We start from the raw sequence: 23,410 nt of genomic DNA on the forward strand, positions 1-23,410 counted from the left end.
AGTTATTCCACTGCATCGCTTGGTGTCCTCTGCAAACACTGAAATTGTACTTTTAATCCCAGACCCTATATCATTAATAAATATATTAACCACTTCAGCCCCAGAAGGATTTGCCCCCTTTCTTGACCAGGCCAATTTTTACGATACAGCACTGTGTCGTTTTAACTGACAACTGCATCCCCACAAATAGAGCTTTCTTTTGGTGGCATTTGATCACCTCTGGGGTTTTATTTTTTGCGCTATAAACAAAAAAGAGCGAAAATTTTGAAAAAAACAAAGTATTTTGTAGTTTTTGCTATAATATCCCAAATATTTTCCTCAGTTTAGGCCAATATTTATTCTTCAAAAAAAAGGGGGGGAGACACCTGGGGGAGGAGCAGGTTGAGGTACCGGCTCCGCCCAGGTAAAAGAATTCTTCAACAAGGAACCAGCAAAATAGCAAAAATATAATTTATTATAGAAAAATGACTCCACATATACACCAAACGAAATCAAATAATATGACAATAAGTGAACCAAATACCACCACTCAGGATAAAATAGACAACGTTGTCTAAGGACAAAAACAACACACAGATGGCCACCACTAAACATACAAGTACATCAAACTGACTAGATAGACAAAAACAGTCTCATATATATGTGTCTATAGAGTAATGTTGAAGGCCAGGAGGTAAATGTATGCAGCCGTGGATAGTGGGAGTCCGCCGTGCACGCTGCCAGTAGCAGACCTAGAGTGTAACTGGAGATATGGGCAGCAAAGATTGCTGATTATAGCACTTGCAGATGAGTACCCAGCCGTAGCTGGTGACATGCATTAACAGCTGTGTGGAGGCTGTACATGGGTGAAGGAGGGAGTGTGTGCCTGCGTGGGTGGTAATAAATAAACACAACGTGTTTGCTGAATCGTGGAGAGGAGACACAGATGATATTATGGTGACAGTGGTCAAAAATTGAAAATACTGGGTAGATACAGTCTCACCAGTCCATGGACATCAGTGTGTGGCAGGCATGCAGAGCACTCCGATCCAACTCAAGTCTTCTCAAGTTGTGCAAGACAGCTAAACCCTCCTCTGGCCAAGTAAAAGTAGCTTGTAGGTCTGTATGGACGGATACCGGCCAGGATAGTGGAGATTGGAGGCGTGTTACGGCGTACCGCCAGGATGCGGTATAACTCCTCAAACACTTCCTGGTTCCATGCGGCAGGGCTTCAGCGGCTTGGCGGATCAGATACCCAGGGGTGATGGGTGGATCCGTGTGAGTGCTACGTAGGGCGTGATGGCGTCATGCTGACGCGTTTCATCCGTCAAGGATTTCTTCAGAGCATGCGCCGTAGCCAGGGCGGGCAGCTTATATAGCCATCCCAGTTACAGACGTGAATACGTCGGCTATCGGTTGTCTAGGCAACAGCGCAACAAATAGACAGCCATTCATACCATAAGACAACAACAGATATAGGTAGAACGGGCCCGTCCGTGGGTGCAACACCTCCTCAAAATCATACAAAAATAGATAAAAAGGGGAAAGAAATAAAATTAAAGATAGTACTGAAAACAATAAGAGAATAAGGTAGATATGGGAATCAAACATGAGTGAGCATATCATCATATAAGCAAGAACAGGAACAGAAGAACAGAAGGCGTCTCCATTGATGTCTAGGATGTTAGAAATACTGACAAGTTGCACTCATTATTTAACCCATGTGGGGACATACTGTCAAGGGTATATATCCACATTTTTTCTTTCTGGCAGAGAATCCTGTCGAAATCACCCCTTCTGAGGGGAAGATTCAACCTGTAGATACCCTTGACAGTAAGTCCCGTGGGATCCCCACCATGGTATTTAAGAAAGTGCAAGGGGATGGGGCGCTCGTCATCCTTACTGAGGATGCTCTGGACGTGTTCACTGATTCTGATCCTGAGTTTCCTTTTGGTTTTTCCCACATATTTTTTGCCACATGGGCATGTGAGCATGTAGACTACTCGTGTAGTATTGCAGTTAATAAAGTTATAGATTTTGAACTGTCTCTTACCATCAGAATCAGTGAACACGTCCGTGCGTTCCACATACTTACATATAGTACATCTACCGCATTTAAACATGCCCCTCAGAGGTGAGAGTTGAGTAAGCCAGTTTTGGGTATGGGACCTTTGGTATTCGGAATGGATCAGATGATCCCTGAGATTCTGAGAACGTCGGGCGGTAAGAAGAGGGCGTTCCCCCACTATCTCACCGAGAGCAGGGGAGCCAGAGAGAATATGCCAGTGATTGCTGAGAATGGTCCTAATCTGTTCCCATTGGGCACCATATTTGGTAATAATCCTAGGGGGCCCATGTCTGTCTTTGGAGGCCGTAGACTCCCTGAATTGCTTTCCAATTCAGAGGAACACACCCACCTGTGATCTCTAGAGCCTTTGGGTGTTTTCAAGTAGCTTTATTTACATGCAGATGCTGTTAGGGTACTACCCCCATCTGCTAACACCTATATTGAACTAAGCAAAGTTTTTCAGTTCATAAGTTCTTTTTTGTTTGTTCAATATTTATTCTTCTACATATTTTTGGGTCACGCAAAAGTTATAGCGTCTACAAAATAGGGGATAGCTTTATGTCATTTTTATTTTTATAATTTTTTTTACTAGTAATGGTAGCGATCTGCGATTTTTATCAGGACTGCGACATTGCGGCGGACAGATCGGACACTTTTGACACTATTTTGGGACCACTGACATTTAAACAGCGATCAGAGCTAAAAATAGCCATTGATTACTGTATAAATGTCACTGGCAGGGAAGGGGTTAACACTAGGGGGTGATCAGGGGGTTACCTGTGTTCCTAGGTGTGTTCTAACTGTAGGGGGGATGGGACTAACTAGGGGAGGAGAGAGATCGATATTCATACTTAGTATGAACACACGATCTGTCTCCTTTTTCCTGAGAGAACTGGGATTTGTGTGTTTACACACACAGATCCCAGTTCTCGTTTTGTCACGAGCGATTGCAGGTGCCCAGCGGTCATTGCGCTCGCCGGGCACGCGCATCGGCTCCGGGGACCGGCAGCGCGCGCCTGCTGTGCCATCTCAAAGGAGCGATGTACAGCTACAGCGATTTGCGCACCTGTGCCAACCTGCCGCAGTATAACTGCAGTGGCTGGTCAGCTAGTCGTTAAAATGTAAGCTTCCCAACACTGAACATTGGGGTACACCACTAATAACCTTAGGCCATTCAGAGTATGGATCATTAACCACTTCTCTCTGAATCCTGTCCTAGCCAGTTTTCTATCCATTTACAAACTGATATTTCCAAGCCTGTAGACTTTACCTTACACATTAGTCGTGTGTGGGGAACTGTTTCAAACGCATTTGCAAAATCCAAGTATACTAGGTCCACAGCCACCCCTCTGTTAAAGATTTTACTTACATCTTCATAAAAAAGATTTGTCTGACAATTTCTGTCTTTCATGAATCCATGCTGTCTGTTGCTTATAATACTTTTTTCCAGCAAGAACTCCTCTATGTGGTCTTTTATTAAACTCTGTAATATCTTACTAACTATAGAAGTTAACCGCTTCAGCCCCGGAAGATTTTACTCCCTTCCTGACCAGAGCACTTTTTGCGATTCGGCACTGTATCCCTTTAACTGACAATTGCATGCTCATGCAACGTTGCACCCAATCAAAATTGACGTCCTTTTTTTCCCACAAATAGAGCTTTCTTTTTGTGGTATTTGATCACTTCTGCGGTTTTTATTTTTTGCTCTATTAACAAAAAAAGAGCGACAATTTTGAAAAAAAGCATTCTTTTTTACTATGGCTATAATAAATATTCCCCAAAAATATATAAAAAACTATTTTTTTCCTCAGTTTAGGCCGATATGTATTCTTCTACATATTTTTGGTAAGAAAAATCTCAATAAGCGTATATTGATTGGTTTGTGCAAAAGTTATAGCATCTACAAAATAGGGGATAGTTTTATGGCATTTATTATTATTAATTTTTTTTTTACTAGTAATGGCGGCGATCTGCGATTATCGGGACTGCGAAATTATGGTGGACACGTCAGACAATTTTGACACATTTTTGGGACCATTGGCATTTATACAGCGATCAGTGCTAAAAAATGCTCATCATGTTTTTTTCACTTTTCACTTTTCACATTTTCTCACTTTTTTCACTGTTTTTATACAAATTTTTCTCATTTTCATACATTTTCTTTCAGAACACCACACTTTCAATCATCCTCACAAATGTGGAATGTGTTGCAGCAATTGGGCATGCTATGTGGAGGTTTTCTTAGCTGGGGTGGGGTTCCTTGACAGACCGGGGGCAGGGGGTGGGTGGCGCCGCAGTTCAAATTCTATTGTAGCCACCCAGCCGGCTCCACTTCTTGTTTGTTCTCGCCGTTACTTCTTGTGGTCTGCTCTAAAATGACGGCCGGTGGAGACATTGTCTCCGCCGGCCGCAAAAAATCAGGAAAACAGGGATTTCCCGGGACATTTCCCAGGAAACGTTAAAATCGGAAAAAGGGTCAAAATCCCGGGAATGTCCTGGGAAATTCAGGACAGTTGGCAAGTATGTCTTTAGCATATAGGTTGTACCCCAATGAAAAGTCAGCCCAGTGCTCTAGAAACCCAAAGCCCATTAATAAAGAGATTTTCTATATTTTGCAAGCCATGGCAAGAACAATTACATACCAAAAACAGTTTATTGCCTTTCATTTGCTAAGTCATTCTTTGTGAAATGCAGGTTTACAGTTGCTTGAGTCATTATGTATATAAGACAAATATATGCCCAGAATATAACAGAGCATGAGCAGCTCCATGAAAATACAAACAAGAATATGACTTTTTGCCAGGATATCTTGGTGTGGTAAACAGGGCATTGTTAGTGCAGCCTATAAAGCTGCACAGACATTCAGATAGAACCACCTCCTTACTGAGAAAGTGTGGATATTGTGCAGTTGACTGTGATCTTACCTGGTTTTGCTATCTTGCAGTCTCCACAGAATGGTGCTGTCTCGTTCCTGGACCCTGGTGAAGCACTTTGAAGGGGCACCCAAATTGTCTGACTTCAAATTAGTGGAAAATCAATTGCAAAAAATAAAAAATGGAGGTAGGTGTGTTTGTGTTCCTTAATATATTAAAGAATTATTCCATATACTGTACTTTATATCTGTCATACCTTGTTTGGAAAGGGAAAGGGAAAGGCCATTATCCCATTAAACCCTTTAGCAACAATCTTTCTGACACTTTTGAGTTAATAATGGATGAAATCTCATTGGTTTTTATGTGCTACTGCACTTGTTACATTATATTGTACTGTATACTGTGTTAATATATACTCATAGGCATGCTATGAATACTGTTAAATGTAAAACTCCCTCCTTAATTTAACTAGGTCTTTGCTACCTTATGATAACATAACACCAGCGGAAGTTCATCTCTACGTGCACAAATATTTGAATATCAATTTACAACTATTATTAAAGCAATGCATATTGTACAGCACAATGCAAATGTTGTTTGAAGTAGTTGATAAAGTACACACTTTTAGTCATTTGTATTACATGTTATACTGTTTTTGTCAGTGTTGTAAGCTGTCAACTAATTTAGTGTATTTTCATTCTACAGAGGTGTTGTTGGAAGCTGAGTGTTTCAGTGTGGACCCATACATGAGGTACGGAATTATTTAAATATGTCATGATTAAGTGTATTAAAAAAGGGTTCATTTATCAGTCACTTGAGGAACTCTATCCAAAGGTCTTATTAAGTTTTCAAATGACAGCAGGCTGGTATCAGTGGTTGTAAACTTCTTCCATTGATCTTTACTGCTTGTCAGACCTCAACTTCACTGGATAGTCTTCCAAGATTCATACAAGGGAAAACTGTGGATAATATGTATGTTGAATGGGCAGGAGGAAAAAAATCACATGTTACAGTATCTGTCATTGCCCAAGATTATTATTGAACACCTGAATTAAAGTGATTTAAAACCCAAAACCAAAAATGTTATATATCGCAGCTTACCAATCATTAGATTATGGTAGCTGCATTTGTTTTCTCTTTTTATTGTCCCTCTTTGTTTCCACTGGTGATATGCCCCCACTCTGGATGAAGGAGCACAGGGGGCATCTTTGGAAAGCAGCATTGTCAGTCTTGGGGGAGGGAAGTGTTAGGTGTACTGGCAGATTTAAATACACTAACACATTGAAGCCAAATTCCAGCTAACATTTCATAAGCAGTTACAGCAAACAATGTTTTTCCTTTTGGGATAAAGGTTTTGCATAAATAAAGAAAACTGATTTTGAAAAACAACAAAATTACTGCCCAGATAACCAGAGAAATATAAAAGAACGAAAGCCTAAAAAAGAAAATGAATGCAGCCATAACATTTAAGAATTTGTAAGATGCAATATAAGAAAAGTTTGCTTTGGGGTTTAATACCAATTTATTCAGAGATTTAGCAGGTGTTTGAACAAACATCAAGCCCAACCAGCTCTAGATATCCTTGATGACTATGGCTCATGCCCCAGTCTGAGGCAAGCCTAAGTGGAGATAAACTCTAAATACGCATACTCTTTGCAGAAAAGCCTAGGGGATAGAAAGAATAAAGGTGACATTGTTAGCAGGAGCAATTAGCTTGCTTGCTACTAGATGGCTCTGTTGTATAGTATAGGGAAAGTGATAATTGGGTGTTAGATCCCTTTTAGAGGAAATCTCCCTCTAGTGAGATAGTGGGTGGAATTAGTACCCATATAAATGTGTGGGAGGGACCTAGCATAAGATGGGGCATGGGAGCCAAACACTCCAGAGCTATCTGCATTTAATTGGTTACTGTCCAAGGGCCCTTAAAAGGGCCAAAACCGCAGGTGAGGTGTTAGGAACAGCTGTAGTCTCCCTGACTCTTTTGAAGGCCTTTTAGGCAAAGCTGGGGTCCTCTGATGTGAATACTGGTGACACCTGGGGGAATGAGTTTACATCTGGGAGTGGACCCAGCTGGGCAGAGCTATGGAACAAGACTTTGGTAAAGGAAAACTAGTATACTAATGAGGGCAACTTAATTATTATTCTCGGTGAAGGAAGCTGATGGCTGTGGATATAGTATACATGAGAGTGGTCCCAACTCAATGGTGCTCCCAAAGAGAGACAGTGTCCATGAATGATGGATTACAAATCACGTGTTAGTGTTCTGTGCCTAAATGAAAACTAGAGAATGTCTACTCACACACCAAGGAATTCTCTTAGTATGTCAATGTGATGTCAGATACCATGGAATTCATACAAAGTTACAGTAAAGTGCAGCAAATGCATTTTGTGTGTGGACAGTCCTTTATTCTTAAATATTAAGGCCTATGGCTTAATAGCCTATGGCTGTGGCCAGGAGTTTGACACAATATGGCAGAGGGTTCCATAAACAACGGACGGGTAGTTGTCTTATGCAAGAAGAACTGGGACAGAAACAGTTTGGCACCAACACCTAGCCAATCACAAGCCTGCTTACAGCATTAATATTTATTATATTCCCAAACCATGCCTTTAAGCAAGGAGGTTGTGTGAGATACAGTGGGAACGGAAAGTATTCAGACCCCCTTACATTTTTCACTCTTTGTTATATTGCAGCCATTTGCTAAAATCATTTAAGTTCATTTTTTCCTCATTAATGTACACACAGCACCCCATATTGACAGAAAAACACAAAATTGTTGACATTTTTGCAGATTTTTTAAAAAAGAAACTGAAATATCACATGGTCCTAATTATTCAGACCTTTTGCTGTGACTGCCTGAAGAGCTCAGAGACAGAATTGTGGCTAGGCACAGATCTGGCCAAGGTTACAAAAAAATTCTGCTGCACTTAAGGTTCCTAAGAGCACAGTGGCCTCCATAATCCTTAAATGGAAGACGTTTGGGACGACCAGAACCCTTCCTAGAGCCAAACTGATCTATCCGGGGAGAAGAACCTTGGTGAAAGAGGTAAAGAAGAACCCAAAGATCACTGTGGCTGAGCTCCAGAGATGCAGTCGGGAGATGGGAGAAAGTTGTAGAAAGTCAACCATCACTGCAGCCCTCCACCAGTCCAGGCTTTATGGCAGAGTGACCCGACAGAAGCCTCTCCTCAGTGCAAGACACATGAAAGCCCGCATGGAGTTTGCTAAAAAACACCTGAAGGACTCCAAGATGGTGAGAAATAAGATTAGCTGGTCTGATGAGACCAAGATAGAACTTTTTGGCCTTAATTCTAAGCGATATGTGTGGTGAAAACCAGGCACTGCTCATCACCTGTCCAATACAGTCCCAACAGTGAAGCATGGTGGTGGCAGCATCATGCTGTGGGGGTGTTTTTCAGCTGCAGGGACAGGATGACTAGTTGCAATCGAGTGAAAGATGAATGCGGCCAAGTACAGGCATATCCTGGACGAAAACCTTCTCCAGAGTGCTCAGGACCTCAGACTGGGCTGAAGGTTTACCTTGCAACAAGACAATGACCCTAAGCACAAAGCTAAAATAATGGAGTGGCTTCACAACAACTCCGTGACTGTTCTTGAATGGCCCAGCCAGAGCCCTGACTTAAACCCAATTGAGCATCTCTGGAGAGACCTAAAAATGGCTGTCCACCAATGTTTACCATCCAACCTGACAGAACTGGAGAGGATCTGCAAGGAGGAATGGCAGAGGATCCCAAAATCCTTGTTGCATCTGTCCCAAAAAGACTCATGGCTGTATTAGATCAAAAGGGTGCTTCTACTAAATACTGAGCAAAGGGTCTGAATACTTAGGACCATGTGATATTTCAGTTTTTATTTTTTAATAAATCTGCAAAAATGTCAACAATTCTGTGTTTTTCTGTCAATATGGGGTGCTGTGTGTACATTAATGAGGAAAAAAATGAGCTTAAATGATTTTAGCAAATGGCTGCAATATAACAAAGAGTGAAAAACTTAAGGGGGGTCTGAATACTTTCGGTCCCCACTTTATATAGTATATTCATGACTCATATTGTCCTTCCCACACTGAATAACCATAACAGGCAGAAGCAATCAAGCCACTTAGCTTAAGGAGGACTTGCATAGCCTATAAAAAGCTAAACACTGTTCGGCCTTGGGACAGCTAGGTGAAAAAATATTAATTTTAATTAGAGATGGAACAGCATAGGACAGGGTCCATACGGGACTTGTACAGTATGTCAGAAGTTCTTGAATAATAAAGTAGCAAGATTGCCCACAATATTCAATAAGATTCTTTTGTGTTACTCACTTGCACTAATAGAAAAATGGCATGTAATCATGTAAAACATGTAAAGCTGCCTCAGACATTTTCTGTGATATCCCAAAAATTAATTTTATCATTGTACCAGGCCATACAGTAAGAGAATGATGAAGGAAGGAGACATCATGATGGGAACTCAAGTTGCAAGGTAACATTTTATTATATCTTCTGGCTGCATAATTCATGGAGTTTTTCTATTACTGAAAACAGTCATAAAAGTATCCTATTTCTTGGTAAGAATGAACATAGGATACATAAATAATATATCTACATTTGCTATGTTATTTTTAATGTTATTACATAACGTCATTTGAAAATGTAAGAACACCCCATCTAATGTGCCTAATCGGTAAAGGTTATATACTTGAAAAAATTACTTAAAATTGACATGGTGTTTCCAATCTTATAATTTAAACTAACAAAAATGCAGATTTGTCACCTGGAAAAAATAAATACATCGCAACATTTACCACTATTTCATGAAAAAAAATCATGAAAGTAGAATCAGGTGTTCCAGATTAGGCACCGATAATTAGAACCTTCTTTAAGTTGTGAGTTGGTTACTGACACTTGATAGTTTCTCATTAATAAGCAGCATATCCATGTGTTTTTTACTTCTTGTAAATTAAAGTGATTGTAAAGTCTTGTTTTTTTTTTTTTTTTTATAAAAATAACAAACATGTTATACTTACCTGCTCTGTGTAGTGGTTTTGCACAGAGCATCCCAGATCCTTCTCTTCTGCTGTCTTGGCCCCTCCCTCCTGGTGAGTGCCCCCACAGTAAGCAGCTTGCTATGGGGGCACCCGAGCCGAGTCACGGCTCCTTGTGCCCAATCAGACACGGAGCTGTGACCCGGCCCGCCCCCTTTCTCTCCTCATTGGCTGACTGACAGTAGTGGGAGCCAATGGCATCGCTGCTGTGTCTGAGCCAATGAGGAGGGGAGTCCTAGGATGGCCGAGGGTCTCATGGACATCACTGGATAGAGATGGGCTCAGGTAAGTATTAGAGGGCTGAGAGGGGCTGCTGCACCAAGAAGGCATTTTATCTTAATGCATAGAATGCATTAGGATAAAAAAACCTTCTGACCAGGGATCGGCAAGGTGTCCATACACGGACACTGATGTCCATGAGCGGTCCTTGCAGAGTCCGTGGCCGTCGCTGAATTTTTTTTTTCGTACTGAGTCTGCTGCTCTCTATCTGTCTCACTGAGACCGTCCCTCCATCCCCCTCGATGCGATGGCTCCTCCATTCAGCCACTTGTCTCCAGTCCCTCCTGTGTACTGTAGAGATGTAGATCTGGCCAGCGCGGTGCCGGTGCCGCCCACTCAAGTGGTGGTGGACACCTGCGTGCGGAGTGATCTGTTGGAGGGACTGTGCAGTGCAGGCAGCGGCCGCCCAATGCGGAAGGACCCGAGAACAGGCAGCCTGAGCCGAGGAGGAGGAAGCAAGGAGTGGAGTGGAAAACATATATATTCTTTGCAGGGGGAAAGGCCAGGGGGTCTGGAGTGTGGTGTAGGAAAACCTGGGGAATATATACTGGTGAAAAGGTAAGAGTAAGAACACTAAAGGAGGGTCTATTCTATGGGGGACCTGCCCTGGCCTGCTTTAAAGGGGGATCTATGGGGGACCTGCCCTGACCTACTCTGGGGACTCTGGCCTGGCTTGCTCTAAATGGTATCTATGGGGGACCCTGGCCTGGTCTGCTCTAAAGGGGGATCAATGGAGGACCTGCCCTGGTCTGCTCTAAAGGGGGATCTATGGGGGACCCTGACCTGGCCTGCTCTAAAGGGGGATCTATGGGGACCCTGCTCTAAAGTGGGATCCATGGGGGACCCTGGCCTGGCCTGCTCTAAAGGGGGATCTATGGGGGACCCTGGCCTGCTCTAAAGGGGGGTCTATCGGGACCCTGCTCTAAAGGGGGATCCATGGGGGACCCTGACCTGGCTTGCTCTAAAGGGGGATCTATGGGGAATGAGCAACAATTCTCGACCAGGCCAAGGTCGTGGAACCCTATGCAACAAACCACCTGGTTTCAATAAGAAAATGCAGCACTCGCTTCCCATCCCAAACAGATTCTCAGTGCTCTTCTCCTGCAATACCAAGAGACTCACTCATTCCTCGACACCATCAATGCCACCATTAAGACATGGAAAGCCACTATACAATCCTCTAAAGGCATCCCGTTATCTTTGCTCTCACATATACCTCTGGAGACACTCCACAGTCTTACACCTAACATCAATTTCTCAGACTGGATCACCACAGGCATCTCAAATATTGGAAACCTATATGAAGGTCCCACACTCGTGTCCTTCCAACAGCTACAGGCCACCTGGCACATTGGGTCTACAGACTTTTTCATAAATACCTCAGGATACGCTCAGTCCTATCTAAGGTAAAATGGTCAGAAAACCTACTACTCAGGCATATGACAAGATTTTTCAACCTAAACGCCCATTATCGGCGTGAAATCTCATATATCTACAAACGCCTCCCCAATACCTGCCACACCTCTAAGACCCCAATGATGCTAAAATGGGAACATCTGCTACAATGCTCCTACACCCCCTAACAATGGCACCACTCGCTCCAAACGCCTTTGAAAATCTCAAGATGTGTACTACATTGGGAAACTGTCCAAAAGTTATTTCACAATTGGTACTTTACACCAACCAAACTTGCCCGCATCTACCCATCTTCCACCAACCTCTGTTGAAGAAACTGTGGAAACCCCGGAAACCCAACTACATATTTGGTGGAACTGCCCAATCCTCATCGCATTTTGGACTATGCTCTCTAGATTCCTCCTCTCCATTCTTTTAACCCCTGTATCAGTGGCGTAGCGTGGGTTGTCAGCACCCAGGGCAAGGCAAGTAATTTACGCCCCCTAACCTGTGGACATTTAGCACCCAAGAATGGGGGCCCAGGTTCCTCCACTCACAGCCTGAGCCTCTGATTGGCTGCCTGCAGCCTTTTATTATTGGTTAGAGCTGATATATCTATTTGATTACAGTAGTCAAAGAGATATCTTCTCAGTATCAACCAATAATAAAAGGCTGCGGGCAGCTAATCAGAGGCTTAGGTTACAAATAACAAGGAACACCTATATACAGCAGAGCAGGCAGCCAATAATAACCCAGGCATAAGGGTTGTGCATATTATTTAGTGCTAGACATACTACAGGAGATGTCAGAGACTGCAGACAAAGTACAGGAGATGGTCAGAGACTGCAGACATAGTACAGGAGATGGTCAGAGACTGCAGACATAGTACAGGAGATGGTCAGAGACTGCAGACATAGTACAGGAAATGGTCAGAGACTGCAGACATACTATAGGCAGGGCATTTTTTCTCAGAGAATAAGTGCAAGACCTTAACCACACCACCACCGCCTAACAGTGGGAGAGTATTAATGGGGCATTGTTAAATGCTAGTGCTGCATTCTGCACAGAGTGCAGCGTTCAGGAATGCAGTACATACAGAGTTCATGAGTGTACTGCGTACAGAGTGCAAATATCAGGAGTGTGCTATATACAAAGTGCAAAGATGAAGATTATGCTACGTACCGAGTGCAAAAATCAGGAGGACCCTACGTACAGAGTGTAAAGTTTAGGAGAGTGCTAGGTACAGAGTTCAGAGTGCACTGCAAACAGAGTTCAGGAGTGTACTGCGTACACCGTGCAAACTTCAGAAGTGCACCACGTACAGAGTGCAAAGATTAGGAGTGTGCTATATACAAAGAGAAAAGATTAAGATTATACTACGTACAGAGTGCAAAGTTCAGAAGAGCGCTAGGTACAGAGTGCAGGGTTCAGGAGTGCACTATATACAGAGTGAGGAGCTCAAGAGTGCACAGAGTTCAGGAGTGCGCTGCAGAGTTCATGAGTGTGCTATGTACAGATTGCAGGGCTCAGGAAGGCATATCTCACAGGACAGTTTACACCCCCCTTCTAGTAAGAGCTCTCCTCTCACCCCCAAATCCTCTCTTTACCACCTACAAAGTATACGAGAGAGGGGCTGCTATGGAAGAGCAGCTACAACATACAGTAGGAGTGCAATGTTAGGTGGGGAGAGGGGGCATTAGTGGCGGGGGGGTTGGCAATGTGCTAATTTCTAACTTGGGGGAGAGTTGGAACATTGGTGCTAAGTGGGGGGATGTTTGGGATAAGTGGGGGGAGAGGGGCACACCTTGGGATAAGTGGGAGTAGAGGGACATTGCAGATAAGTGGGGGGGGGGGGGGCGTTTGGGATAAGTGAGAGTAGAGCAGGGGCATTGGGGATAAGTGGGAGGGGAGGGGGGATATTTGGGATAAGTGGGGGGAGAGGGGATATTTAGGATAAGTGGGATAATAGGGATAGGTGGGGGGGACAGGAGGAACTTTGAGGATAAGTGGGAGGATAGGAGGAACATTGGGAGGACGGGAGGGACATTGGGGATAAGTGGGAGGACAGGAGGAACATTGGGGGCCCAGGAGGGACATTGGGGATAAGTGGGGGGACAGGAGGGACATTGGGGACAATGTGGGGGGACAGGAGGGACATTGGGGAGACAGGAGTGACATTGGGGAGAATTGGGGGGGACAGGAGGGACAGTGGGGAGACAGGAGGGACATTGGGGATAATTGGGGGGACAGTGGGGAGACAGGAGGGACATTGTGGATAATTGGGGGGACAGGAGGGACATTGTGGAAACAGGAGGGACATTGGGCAGAATTGGGGGGACAGGAGGGACAGTAGGGAGACAGGAGCGACATTGGGGATAATTGGGGGAACAGGAGGGACAGTGAGGAGACAGGAGGGACATTGGGGATAATTGGGGGGACAGGAGGGACATTGGGGATAATTGGGGGGACCGCGGGGAGCCAGGAGGGACATTGGGGGAAAATTGGGGGGGCAGGAGGGACTTTGGGGGAGACAGGAGGGACATTAGGGATAATTGGGGGAGACAGGAGGGACATTGGGGATAATTGGGGGGACAGGAGGGACATTGGGGGGGACAGGAGGGACATTGGGGATAATCGGGGGGACAGGAGGGACATTGGGGATAATTGGGGGGACAGGAGGGACATTGGGGAGACAGGAGGGACATTGGGGATAATTGGGGGGACAGGAGGGACAGTGAGGAGACAGGAGGGACATTGGGGATAATTGGGGGGACAGGAGGGACAGTAAGGAGACAGGAGGGACATTGGGGATAATTTGGGGGGCAGGAGGGACAGTGGGGAAATAGGAAGGACATTGGGGATAATTTGGGGGGCAGGAGGGACAGTGGGGAAATAGGAAGGACAATGGGGATAATTGGGGGACAGGAGGGACAGTGGGGAGATAGGAAGGACACTGGGGATAATTGGGGGGACAGGAGGGACAGTGGGGAGACGGGAGGGACATCGGGGATAATTGGGGGGACAGGAGGGACAGTGGGGAGACGGGAGGGACATCGGGGATAATTGGGGGGACAGTGGGGAGACAGGAGGGACATTGGAGATTAGTGGGGGAGATGGTGCTGCTCTGTGTATGTGCGTAGAGACTAGTGTACACTGTGTGACTGTACTGTACATCGATCGTGTCACATACCACAGTTCACTTGGAAGATCCCCAGCAATGTCATTTCATTACATGTGCCTGTGGGATAGAGCAGGCGCCTCTGCGCCAGTCCCAGATTGGTTGCCACAATAGGGAAAGGGTAGATTCAGTCCGGCGCGGAGGAGAAGACGATGGCGGCAGCTCACACAACGAGGCAGAGGCGGGACTCCCAGAGCAACCCAGCCTCTGTCACTGCACATGACCCCATTCGTCCAATCACTGGGCAGCCGCTGCCCATCCCTGAGCCGGAATATGGCGCCTGGAGCGCAGCGAGTGACACTGTCCATACACATTAGGACGGAGTGACACTCGTACCGGATGCTGCACTGCACCCTCCTAAATTTTGCGCCCAGGGCCACGGCCCCCTCCGCACCCCCCACGTTACTCCACTGCCCTGTATCCCTCATGCCTCAAATGGTACTATTGGGTCTGGACATACATTTATGGCCCTGACCTTCCCACACGGTCATCTCCCACGTATTTATTGCTACTCGACTAGCTATTGCCAAAAATTTGAAAACCCCCCAGCCCCACTTCTAGCTCGGAGCTAATTGCCCTTCTGAACAACCATTGCCTGATGGAATTTATGTACATCAAAGCACACCTACACATTCCTAAATTCCAAAAGCACTGGGATCTTTGGCTCAAACATCCTAAATGCCTACCTCTCCCATGAATGCACTACCGCATATTTGAAACCCTAATGACTTGTCCACACACAATTGACCATATCTTTGCTTATAAATCTGTTAAACATAACACAGTGCAGATGTTTAACTTTAATTGCTAAACCTATGTTAGACATATTTAAATGCATCTTAAATTACCTATGTATACCTTCTGTTGATACAATAACCTATTCATCATCTGACTGTTCATATGTTGATCAACTGTTCAACCTTGTACTTTCTACTCTGTATAACTTTAAATTGAGTATATAGCATTTATTGCTGTTTAACATGTATTATTGTTGAAAATGCAGTATGTTGAAAAAGTCAACAATTTCCATGGGGTGTATATACTTTTTCACACGGCTGTCCATTTATTGTATTTATAGTATAAAAATAATTAATGTAGAGTAAAAATAATCTCATTTGTGTTTTTTCATATTTTCATTTATGATTTCTTTGCATTTAACATATTTTAGGCATGTTGTTGTTTACCTGTAAAATCCCTCCTTGTGTAGACATCTAAAATCCTCCATCTTGGATGTGAGCCTCCATTTTGGATGTGATGTCAGGAGCCCCAACAGACTCAGCACTGTCACTGAAGTGCCACTGTATAGTACTGCCCTCCACTCCTCCCCTTGCTGCTACATGAAAGGTTATATAGGAAAGTGAGGAGGGCGCATAGGATCTGGGTCAGCACAGATCGTAATTAGACACTCCCAATTCCCTAGCAAATTCAGAGACACATTGAAAGTAAAACAAAAACCAAATGAACAGAAATAATGTTGGTACTTATTTATTATATGTGATTTTTCTCTGTGCTTTTACCTGCTATCGAGTTGGATTGAGTTGGATAAATAAATATATTCTTACTTGCTGAACGTTTTTAGGAATGCAGGCATTTTTTTTTTTACTTAACAAATAGAGAAATATCTCAGCCACCACACACCATACTACAAGCCCAGCTTGTAATAAGTAATAGCTTCTTCAGCCTAACTTCATCAAGGCCACGCCCCTCTACATGTTTCGCCCCACCCACGGGGCTTAGTCACGGAGGTAAGGTTTTGTTTACTGATGTAAATGCTGATGTTTTTAAAGCAGCGATTAGCGGTGTTTGATCGCTCGGTTCTCAGTATTAGAGCTGGCAGGGGACAGACGCAGCATCAGACTAATGCTGCATTCCCCTAGGTAAGTATGAATCTGAAAAAAAAAAAACATATTTCTCTTTTAATATATGTGTTTAAAGGGAGCATAAACATGTACTACTTATAGATCAGTTATAAAAATATAGACATTTGCGTCACCGGTCAGTATTTTTATGCAAATAGGCACATACACCACACTCCCTTAACTAAAATAAAGGTAGAAGACCCTTTACTCATGTGTACACATACCCACAAATATGTGTGAATATGTGCAAATACATGCAAGTGCTATAGAGCCCATCCTTGCTTTTTTTTTTGCCAGCAATTTCTGGTGTTTATACTGTACATCAATACAGTGTGCAAGTACCCTGAAAAGTAGTACTAAAGCCTCACATTTTTTTCTGTTCTAATCACATTTCTGTGCACAGATTGAGCAGAGGGCAATATGAATACAATAAAGAGAAGCACTTTCAATTTGTAGCGATCACCATTGCAGCCTTTGTATTCCTAAGCACGGCTTCCCTGAGCTTCCGCACACTTATCAATTCTTAGAATATCCTCTGATCCCCCTACTTATGTGCACGTCAGTGTCATAGCTGGGCCAAAACTTTCAAAATAATATTGCAGCCCTAGCATAAAAGCTTGTTTCTCTCCTTGCCTAAACCTTAGTAAAGTATTATGAGCCCATGTCCAGCTAGTGCCAAAGGTTGTGCTATCAAATGTACATCTATTAATACACAATAGGGTTGTTGGTAAAAATTTGAATACACAATCTTTTTAATCAACCTATTAAAAGTATGCTTCTTTTGCATTTAAGCTATATTGTATTACATTTTTAGGGTTTTGGAAAGCAAAGACAAAGCATTTCCAGTTGGTAGTTATGCTATATCAAATGCTGGCTGGACTACTCATTCCGTCTCTCAAGGGAAGGACCTGAGTCCTCTACTGCCAAACTGGCCTGACCATATCCCCAAGTCCCTGGCTCTTGGAACAATAGGAATGCCTGGGTGAGTAACTACAATCTATAAATGAATCATAAAGCTGATCGGTAGCCCTTTCTAAAAAAGACACAATAATATCTTTAATTCAGATGATGTTGTTAAATTTATTTATCACCTGTGAATTCCAAAGCTTTGTATTTGAGATCACTTGTAGTTTATTCTACTGATTGTTAGTAGATAACAGATAAAGGTCTGTTGCCACTGTGCAGAAAAGCCCCTGTGAATTTAGAGAAGCGCAGCCAATGGCAAGTACCAAGCTGTGATAGAATGTAGCATTTACAGATCATGTAGTGGGGCATGATGAGTATATTCTCCTGAATCCCTACCTGTCGGTATTACCACTATGCAACCAGACAGCCATTTCTTGGCAGAAATGAAAGCCAATAAAGGAAAAGTAGATGCAAAATTAGAATCAATAATGCAAAACAGGTTCTGGATGGCAAGGAGCACATATATAGTCGTGCTCAAAAGTTTGCATACCCTGGCAGAAATTGTGAAATTTTGGCATTTATTTTGAAAATATGACTGATCATGCCAAAAAACTGTCTTTTATTTAAGGATAGCAATTGCATGAAGCCATTTATTATCACATAGTTTTTTGGATCCTTTTTAAATCATAATGATAACAGAAATCACCCAAATGGCCCTGATAAAAAGTTTACATACCCTGGAATGTTTGGCCTTGGTACAGACACAGAAGGTGGTACACACAGGTTAAAATGGCAATTAAAGGTTAATTTCCCACGTTTGTGGCTTTTTAAATCACAAATAGTGTCTGTGTCTAAATAGTCAATGAGTTTGTTAGCTCTCACATGGATGCACTAAGCAGGCTAGACACTGAGCCATGAGAAGGTAGAAAAGAACAATTAAAAGACCTGCATAACAAGATTATGAAACTTAACAAAGAAGGAAAGGGATATAAAAAGATATCCAAATCCTTGAATATGCCAGTCAGTACTGTTTAGTCACTTATTAAGAAGTGGAAAATTAGGGGCTCTTTTGATACCAAGCCAAGGTCAGGTAGAAAGTATGCAGCCCCAACTGGTAGAAGAATTGCTCAGGATACAAAGAAAAACCCACAGGTAACCACAGGAGAAATTCAGGCTGCTCTCCAAAAAGATGGTGTAGTTGTTTTTAGGGAGCACAATTCAACGATACTTGAACAAAAAAGAGCTGCATGGTTGAGCTGCCAGAAGGAAGCCTTTACTGCGCCAATGCCACAAAAAAGCCAATGAGGCATGTCAAGGTGTTGTTGGGCATATTGTAACAAGACTTTTTTTATGGAACTTGTACAGCAAAAGCTTCTGAAAACTTGACCGTGCAGCTCTTTGTTGTTCAAGTACCATCATATTGTGCTCCTTAAAAACAACCACACCATCTTTTTCCAGAGCAGCCTGTATTTCTCCTGAGGTTACCTGTGGGTTTTTCTTTGTATCCTGAACAATTCCTGTGGCAGTTGTGGGTGAAATCTTTCTTGAGCTACCTGACCTTGGCTTGGTATCAAGAGATCCCCAATTTTTCCACTTCTTATTAGGTGATTGAACAGTACTGACTGGCATATTTAGGGCTTTGGATATCTTTTTATATTCTTTTCCATCTTTGCAAAGTTTCATTACTATTTTCAATATTAATGACAAAATTTCACAATTTCTGTCAGGTTATGAAACTTTTTTTTTTTTCCACAAAAAAGATTTTATTGAAAAATAATCACAATTACATGTATAAGCAGTTGAACAGACTTTGACAGATATTCCATGACATTTTATAGAATAGTGATACAATAAGTGTTGATGCCATTGACGTCATGGGGAATTCAAGCGTATGGTAGGATAATAAGAATGTATAAAAGAAGAACCATCTAAATACTTTACAACGAGACATTTTCTGTATACAAGTATTATAGGAATCAGGAGTACCTTGTGTGGTCCATTTACACTAGGGTCAGTTACAAAGTAGATAAGAGAATTAGACTTGTGTGAAACTAAAACAGGAAGGTCTGTCTCTATTAGGTTCCCGACTGTGTCGTGTTGACACAGTCTGATATTGCGGAGAGGTTATGTCTGGGTATGAATAAGAGGGGGATATGCATTGGGTGAGATGTGAGTACTGGAAAGATTTAGAGGGAGAAACTGTAGGGATAGGGAAAACAGAGGGGGGAGAGGGAAAAAGAGGAAGAACAGAGAGGAAGGATATACGTAAGGTATTAGGTTAAAGAAGGGGGGATAGGAGGCCGCCTCCCCTCCCCAGCCAGCCCACCCCGCAATCAGGGGTTTCTGAGGTCCCCACGTCTTTCAAGAGAGGGAGAATACTATATCGGGAAATATGACTTATAACAATTAGTGCTTTTGAAATGAGTCCAGCAAGCCCATAGATTGGTGAATTTTTGTATGCGGTCTTGTGAAATATATATCAATTCTTCCATCTCCTCTATCTTAGCAATCTTTGTCAACCATTCTCTGACCGTTGGGGGGCTGGTTGAGCGCCATTTTACAGGAATGCATAATCTGGCTGCATTTACCATATGCATGGCCAGTGATCTGTGGTAGGATCTTTTAGGTAAGGTTGTATGATGAAGGAGATATTGTGCTGGTTCGAAATTCAGGGTGTATGTAGTTACTCGTTGTATTATGTCGTGAACCTCCCTCCAGAAAACCTGAATGATCGGGCATTTCCACCATATGTGGATCATAGAGCCCACTTCTTTATTACACCTCCAGCATGTATTTGGGATTGAGGGCGAGAATTTATGTATGCGAGATGGTGTTCTGTACCATTTGGTAAGTATTTTATATCCATTCTCTTGGATGGCAACATTTAGTGAACCTTTGTGAGTATGGATATGAATGGTTTCCCAATCTTCCTCAGTGAGGTCTATGTGTAGATCTTTGTTCCAGGATAAATGGAGGGATTCAGTATGTGAGTGGTGTGGCGTTTCTTGGAGGAGAGAATAGATGGTGGATATTAGGTGTCTTGGGGGCGTGTTCTGGGTACATAGTGATTCAAATGGAGTTAGTTTTCTCGACCATGTATTACTGGAGGTTGTAGAGGAAAGAAAGTGTGTCAGCTGTCTGTATGTCCAGAAAGGAAAGTTTTTTGTGAGGGATATTGATTTGAGATTATCATATGATCGTAGCCGGTCTGTATGGAAAAAGTGGTGAGCTTGGACTTTTTCGTGTGGCCATTCTTGTTTTAAGAATGTGTTTGATGACCCCGGGGGGAAGTCTGGATTTCCCCTCAGGGGAGTCAAAGGCCCTGGTCGTGAAGATAGTTGAGAGGTTGTCATAGCGGAGGTAAAGGCGAGTAGTGACGGGTAAATGAGTGGGTGTTTCTTGATTGGTTGTGTCCAATGTTTGGATGAGAGCCAAGGAAGGTTGTGTAGATGGCCAGGCATAAAGGAATTTTCTAGAGTCACCCAGGGTTTCTCTGTTTTGTTGGTGCACCAGTCCACTACCCTAGTTAAATGGCAGGCCATGTAATACTTGTAAAGGTCTGGAAGTGCAATTCCACCTTTGGTCTTACTGCAGGTCAGTCGAGAGTATTTGATTCTTGGAGGACCACTCTTCCAAATGAAGGTCGTACATGCCTTCTTATATGAACAAAAGAATGCAGGGGGTAGATGAATTGGAATGGTCTGCATAGGTTATGAAACTTTTGAGCACAACTGTACACTGCAGAATAATACAAAATAGACGATAAAAGCTGCACAAACATGGACTCACAAAAAATTCTCTTTCACCCAGTCAGGGTATCATGTGGCTGAAAAACATACTCTCTAAAAGACTCTACAGCAACAGAGTCAAGCTGAGAGGTGGAACACCCACTGCAACTAGAGTATATTGGTAGCCATTGAGGAGGGGCTCCTCACAGTAGCTGTTTCTTTCTGGGAAACTGCATGCCATTAGATTCTGGCTCACTTGTCAGTTCTGACATGGAGGGCCTCTCACCTGGCTACAGATCACATGCCCAGCTACCTCTGCCTTATCAAGTGTGGCCTGTCTGAATTTTGCTGTCGACTGCCCCTGGTCGCTGCTATTCAGCCATCTGAATGTAGCCTTAAACTGATCTTTTCTTCAACATAATTACAATTTGATCAGATAAATATATACAGTAGATTAACAGAAACAGGCTGCTAGAGTGGCAACAATAACTGTAATTGGCTGGAAAATTTCTAGAGCAGGCTAAGAAGTTTTAAATTAAACACCTGATTGGTTGCTGGGCTACACATACCTATCTTTTCCTTCAGCTTTTTCCTACTGATTGTAATTATGTTTATGTTTAGTCTACAGTGGGCTGGGGTGGCCTTCATTGTAACTGGCACCCCAATATACTGTACAGTGGAGTACAGTGCACAATGCTACACAAGGAAATAAAAGAAGGGCTTACCACTGCTAATGAGTCTTTTAAGGTGCAGGTTCCAGGGCACCAGCTTGGCTTTGCATACAGGGTAGGTTTTCAGACTTCAATGGTTGCATGCCCATTTCAAGTCAGTGAAACTACTGTAAGTAAAACAAGAATCAGTATGATGACCATTCACAATTAAAACATCTTTTTTATGGCAGATCCCATTATTCTATCGTTAATGATTCCCTTTATAAATATACATTATCTGTCCCAGGACATAGTAAGTAAACGTCCTCTACACATCCCTTTCCTGCACCTAGGAAATAGGGAGTAAGCATTATTTATAGAATAGTTCTAGTACTGCTCATAACTTATTTTACCATAGAGTCTTCTTTGACTTTATATGGCTGCAGCTCACCTCTGAATATTGTGCTCACTTTTATATACTGTATCATTCTTATATTCCAAACAGTTTAACGGCATACTTTGGTTTACGTGAGATCCTCTTTGCAAAAAAAGGTGAAATACTTCTTATCAATGGAGCAGCTGGAGCTGTGGGATCCATAGCTGGCCAAATAGGAAAAATCATTGTGAGTAACTTTATTATTAATAGCCCTTTTCTACTGTATACATTACAGCTGGCATATTATTAAACCAGCTACTCAATAAGCTCATATAGCTTTTACTGTCATGTATGGAAATACACTTATTTAACTTCTGCCAAGAACATTTTTAGCCTTTCAGTGTGGCATCAGTGGACCTAAATTAAAAGTGTAAAGATTTGATGATTAACCACTTACAGACTGGAAGATTTGCCTGCTTAATGACCAGGCCATTTTTTGCGTCACTTTAACTGACAATTGCGCGGTTGTGCGAGGCTGTACCCAAACAGAATTAACGTCCTTTTTTTCCCCACAAATAGAGCTTTCTTTTGGTGGTATTTAATCACCTCTGCGGTTTTTATTTTTTGCGCTATAAACAAAAAAACACGACAATTTTACAAAAAAAAAAAAACAATATTTTTGACTTTTTGCTATAATAAATATCCCCAAAAATGTTTTTACAAAACAAATTTCTTCATCAGTTTAGGCCAATATATATTCTTCTACATATTTTTAGTAAAAAAGAAACTACAAACTATGAGAAAGATTTATGGTATTTTTATTATTTTTAGTTTTTTTTACTAGTAATGGCGGTAATCTGTGATTTTTAGCTGTACTGCAACATTGTGGCGGACAGATCTGACACTTTTGACACATTTTTGGGACCATTAACTTTATACAGCGATCAGTGCTATACAAATGCACTGATTACTGTGTAAATGTCACTGGCAGGAAAGGGGTTAACACTAGGGGGCAATCAAGGGGTTAACTGTGTTCCCTAGTGATTGTTTCTTACTGTATGGGGATGGG

General features: G+C 42.6%; 1 protein-coding gene across 1 annotated transcript in view; it reads left to right on the forward strand.

Annotated features, from left to right (window-relative positions):
* The first annotated feature begins 4,889 nt into the window (after positions 1-4,889).
* LOC141101742 (prostaglandin reductase 1-like) overlaps positions 4,890-23,410 on the forward strand; it is a 34,612-nt gene continuing 16,091 nt past the window's right edge. Inside the window, exons 1-5 of the mRNA XM_073591040.1 lie at positions 4,890-5,107; positions 5,626-5,671; positions 9,349-9,408; positions 17,496-17,663; positions 22,471-22,588. Of these exons, the coding sequence (XP_073447141.1) occupies positions 5,002-5,107; positions 5,626-5,671; positions 9,349-9,408; positions 17,496-17,663; positions 22,471-22,588 (498 nt within the window). The 5' untranslated portion in view covers positions 4,890-5,001. The remainder of the gene's footprint in view (positions 5,108-5,625; positions 5,672-9,348; positions 9,409-17,495; positions 17,664-22,470; positions 22,589-23,410) is intronic.

Source organism: Aquarana catesbeiana, linkage group LG01 (assembly GCF_042186555.1).
Source record: "Aquarana catesbeiana isolate 2022-GZ linkage group LG01, ASM4218655v1, whole genome shotgun sequence".
Taxonomy (NCBI): domain Eukaryota; kingdom Metazoa; phylum Chordata; class Amphibia; order Anura; family Ranidae; genus Aquarana; species Aquarana catesbeiana.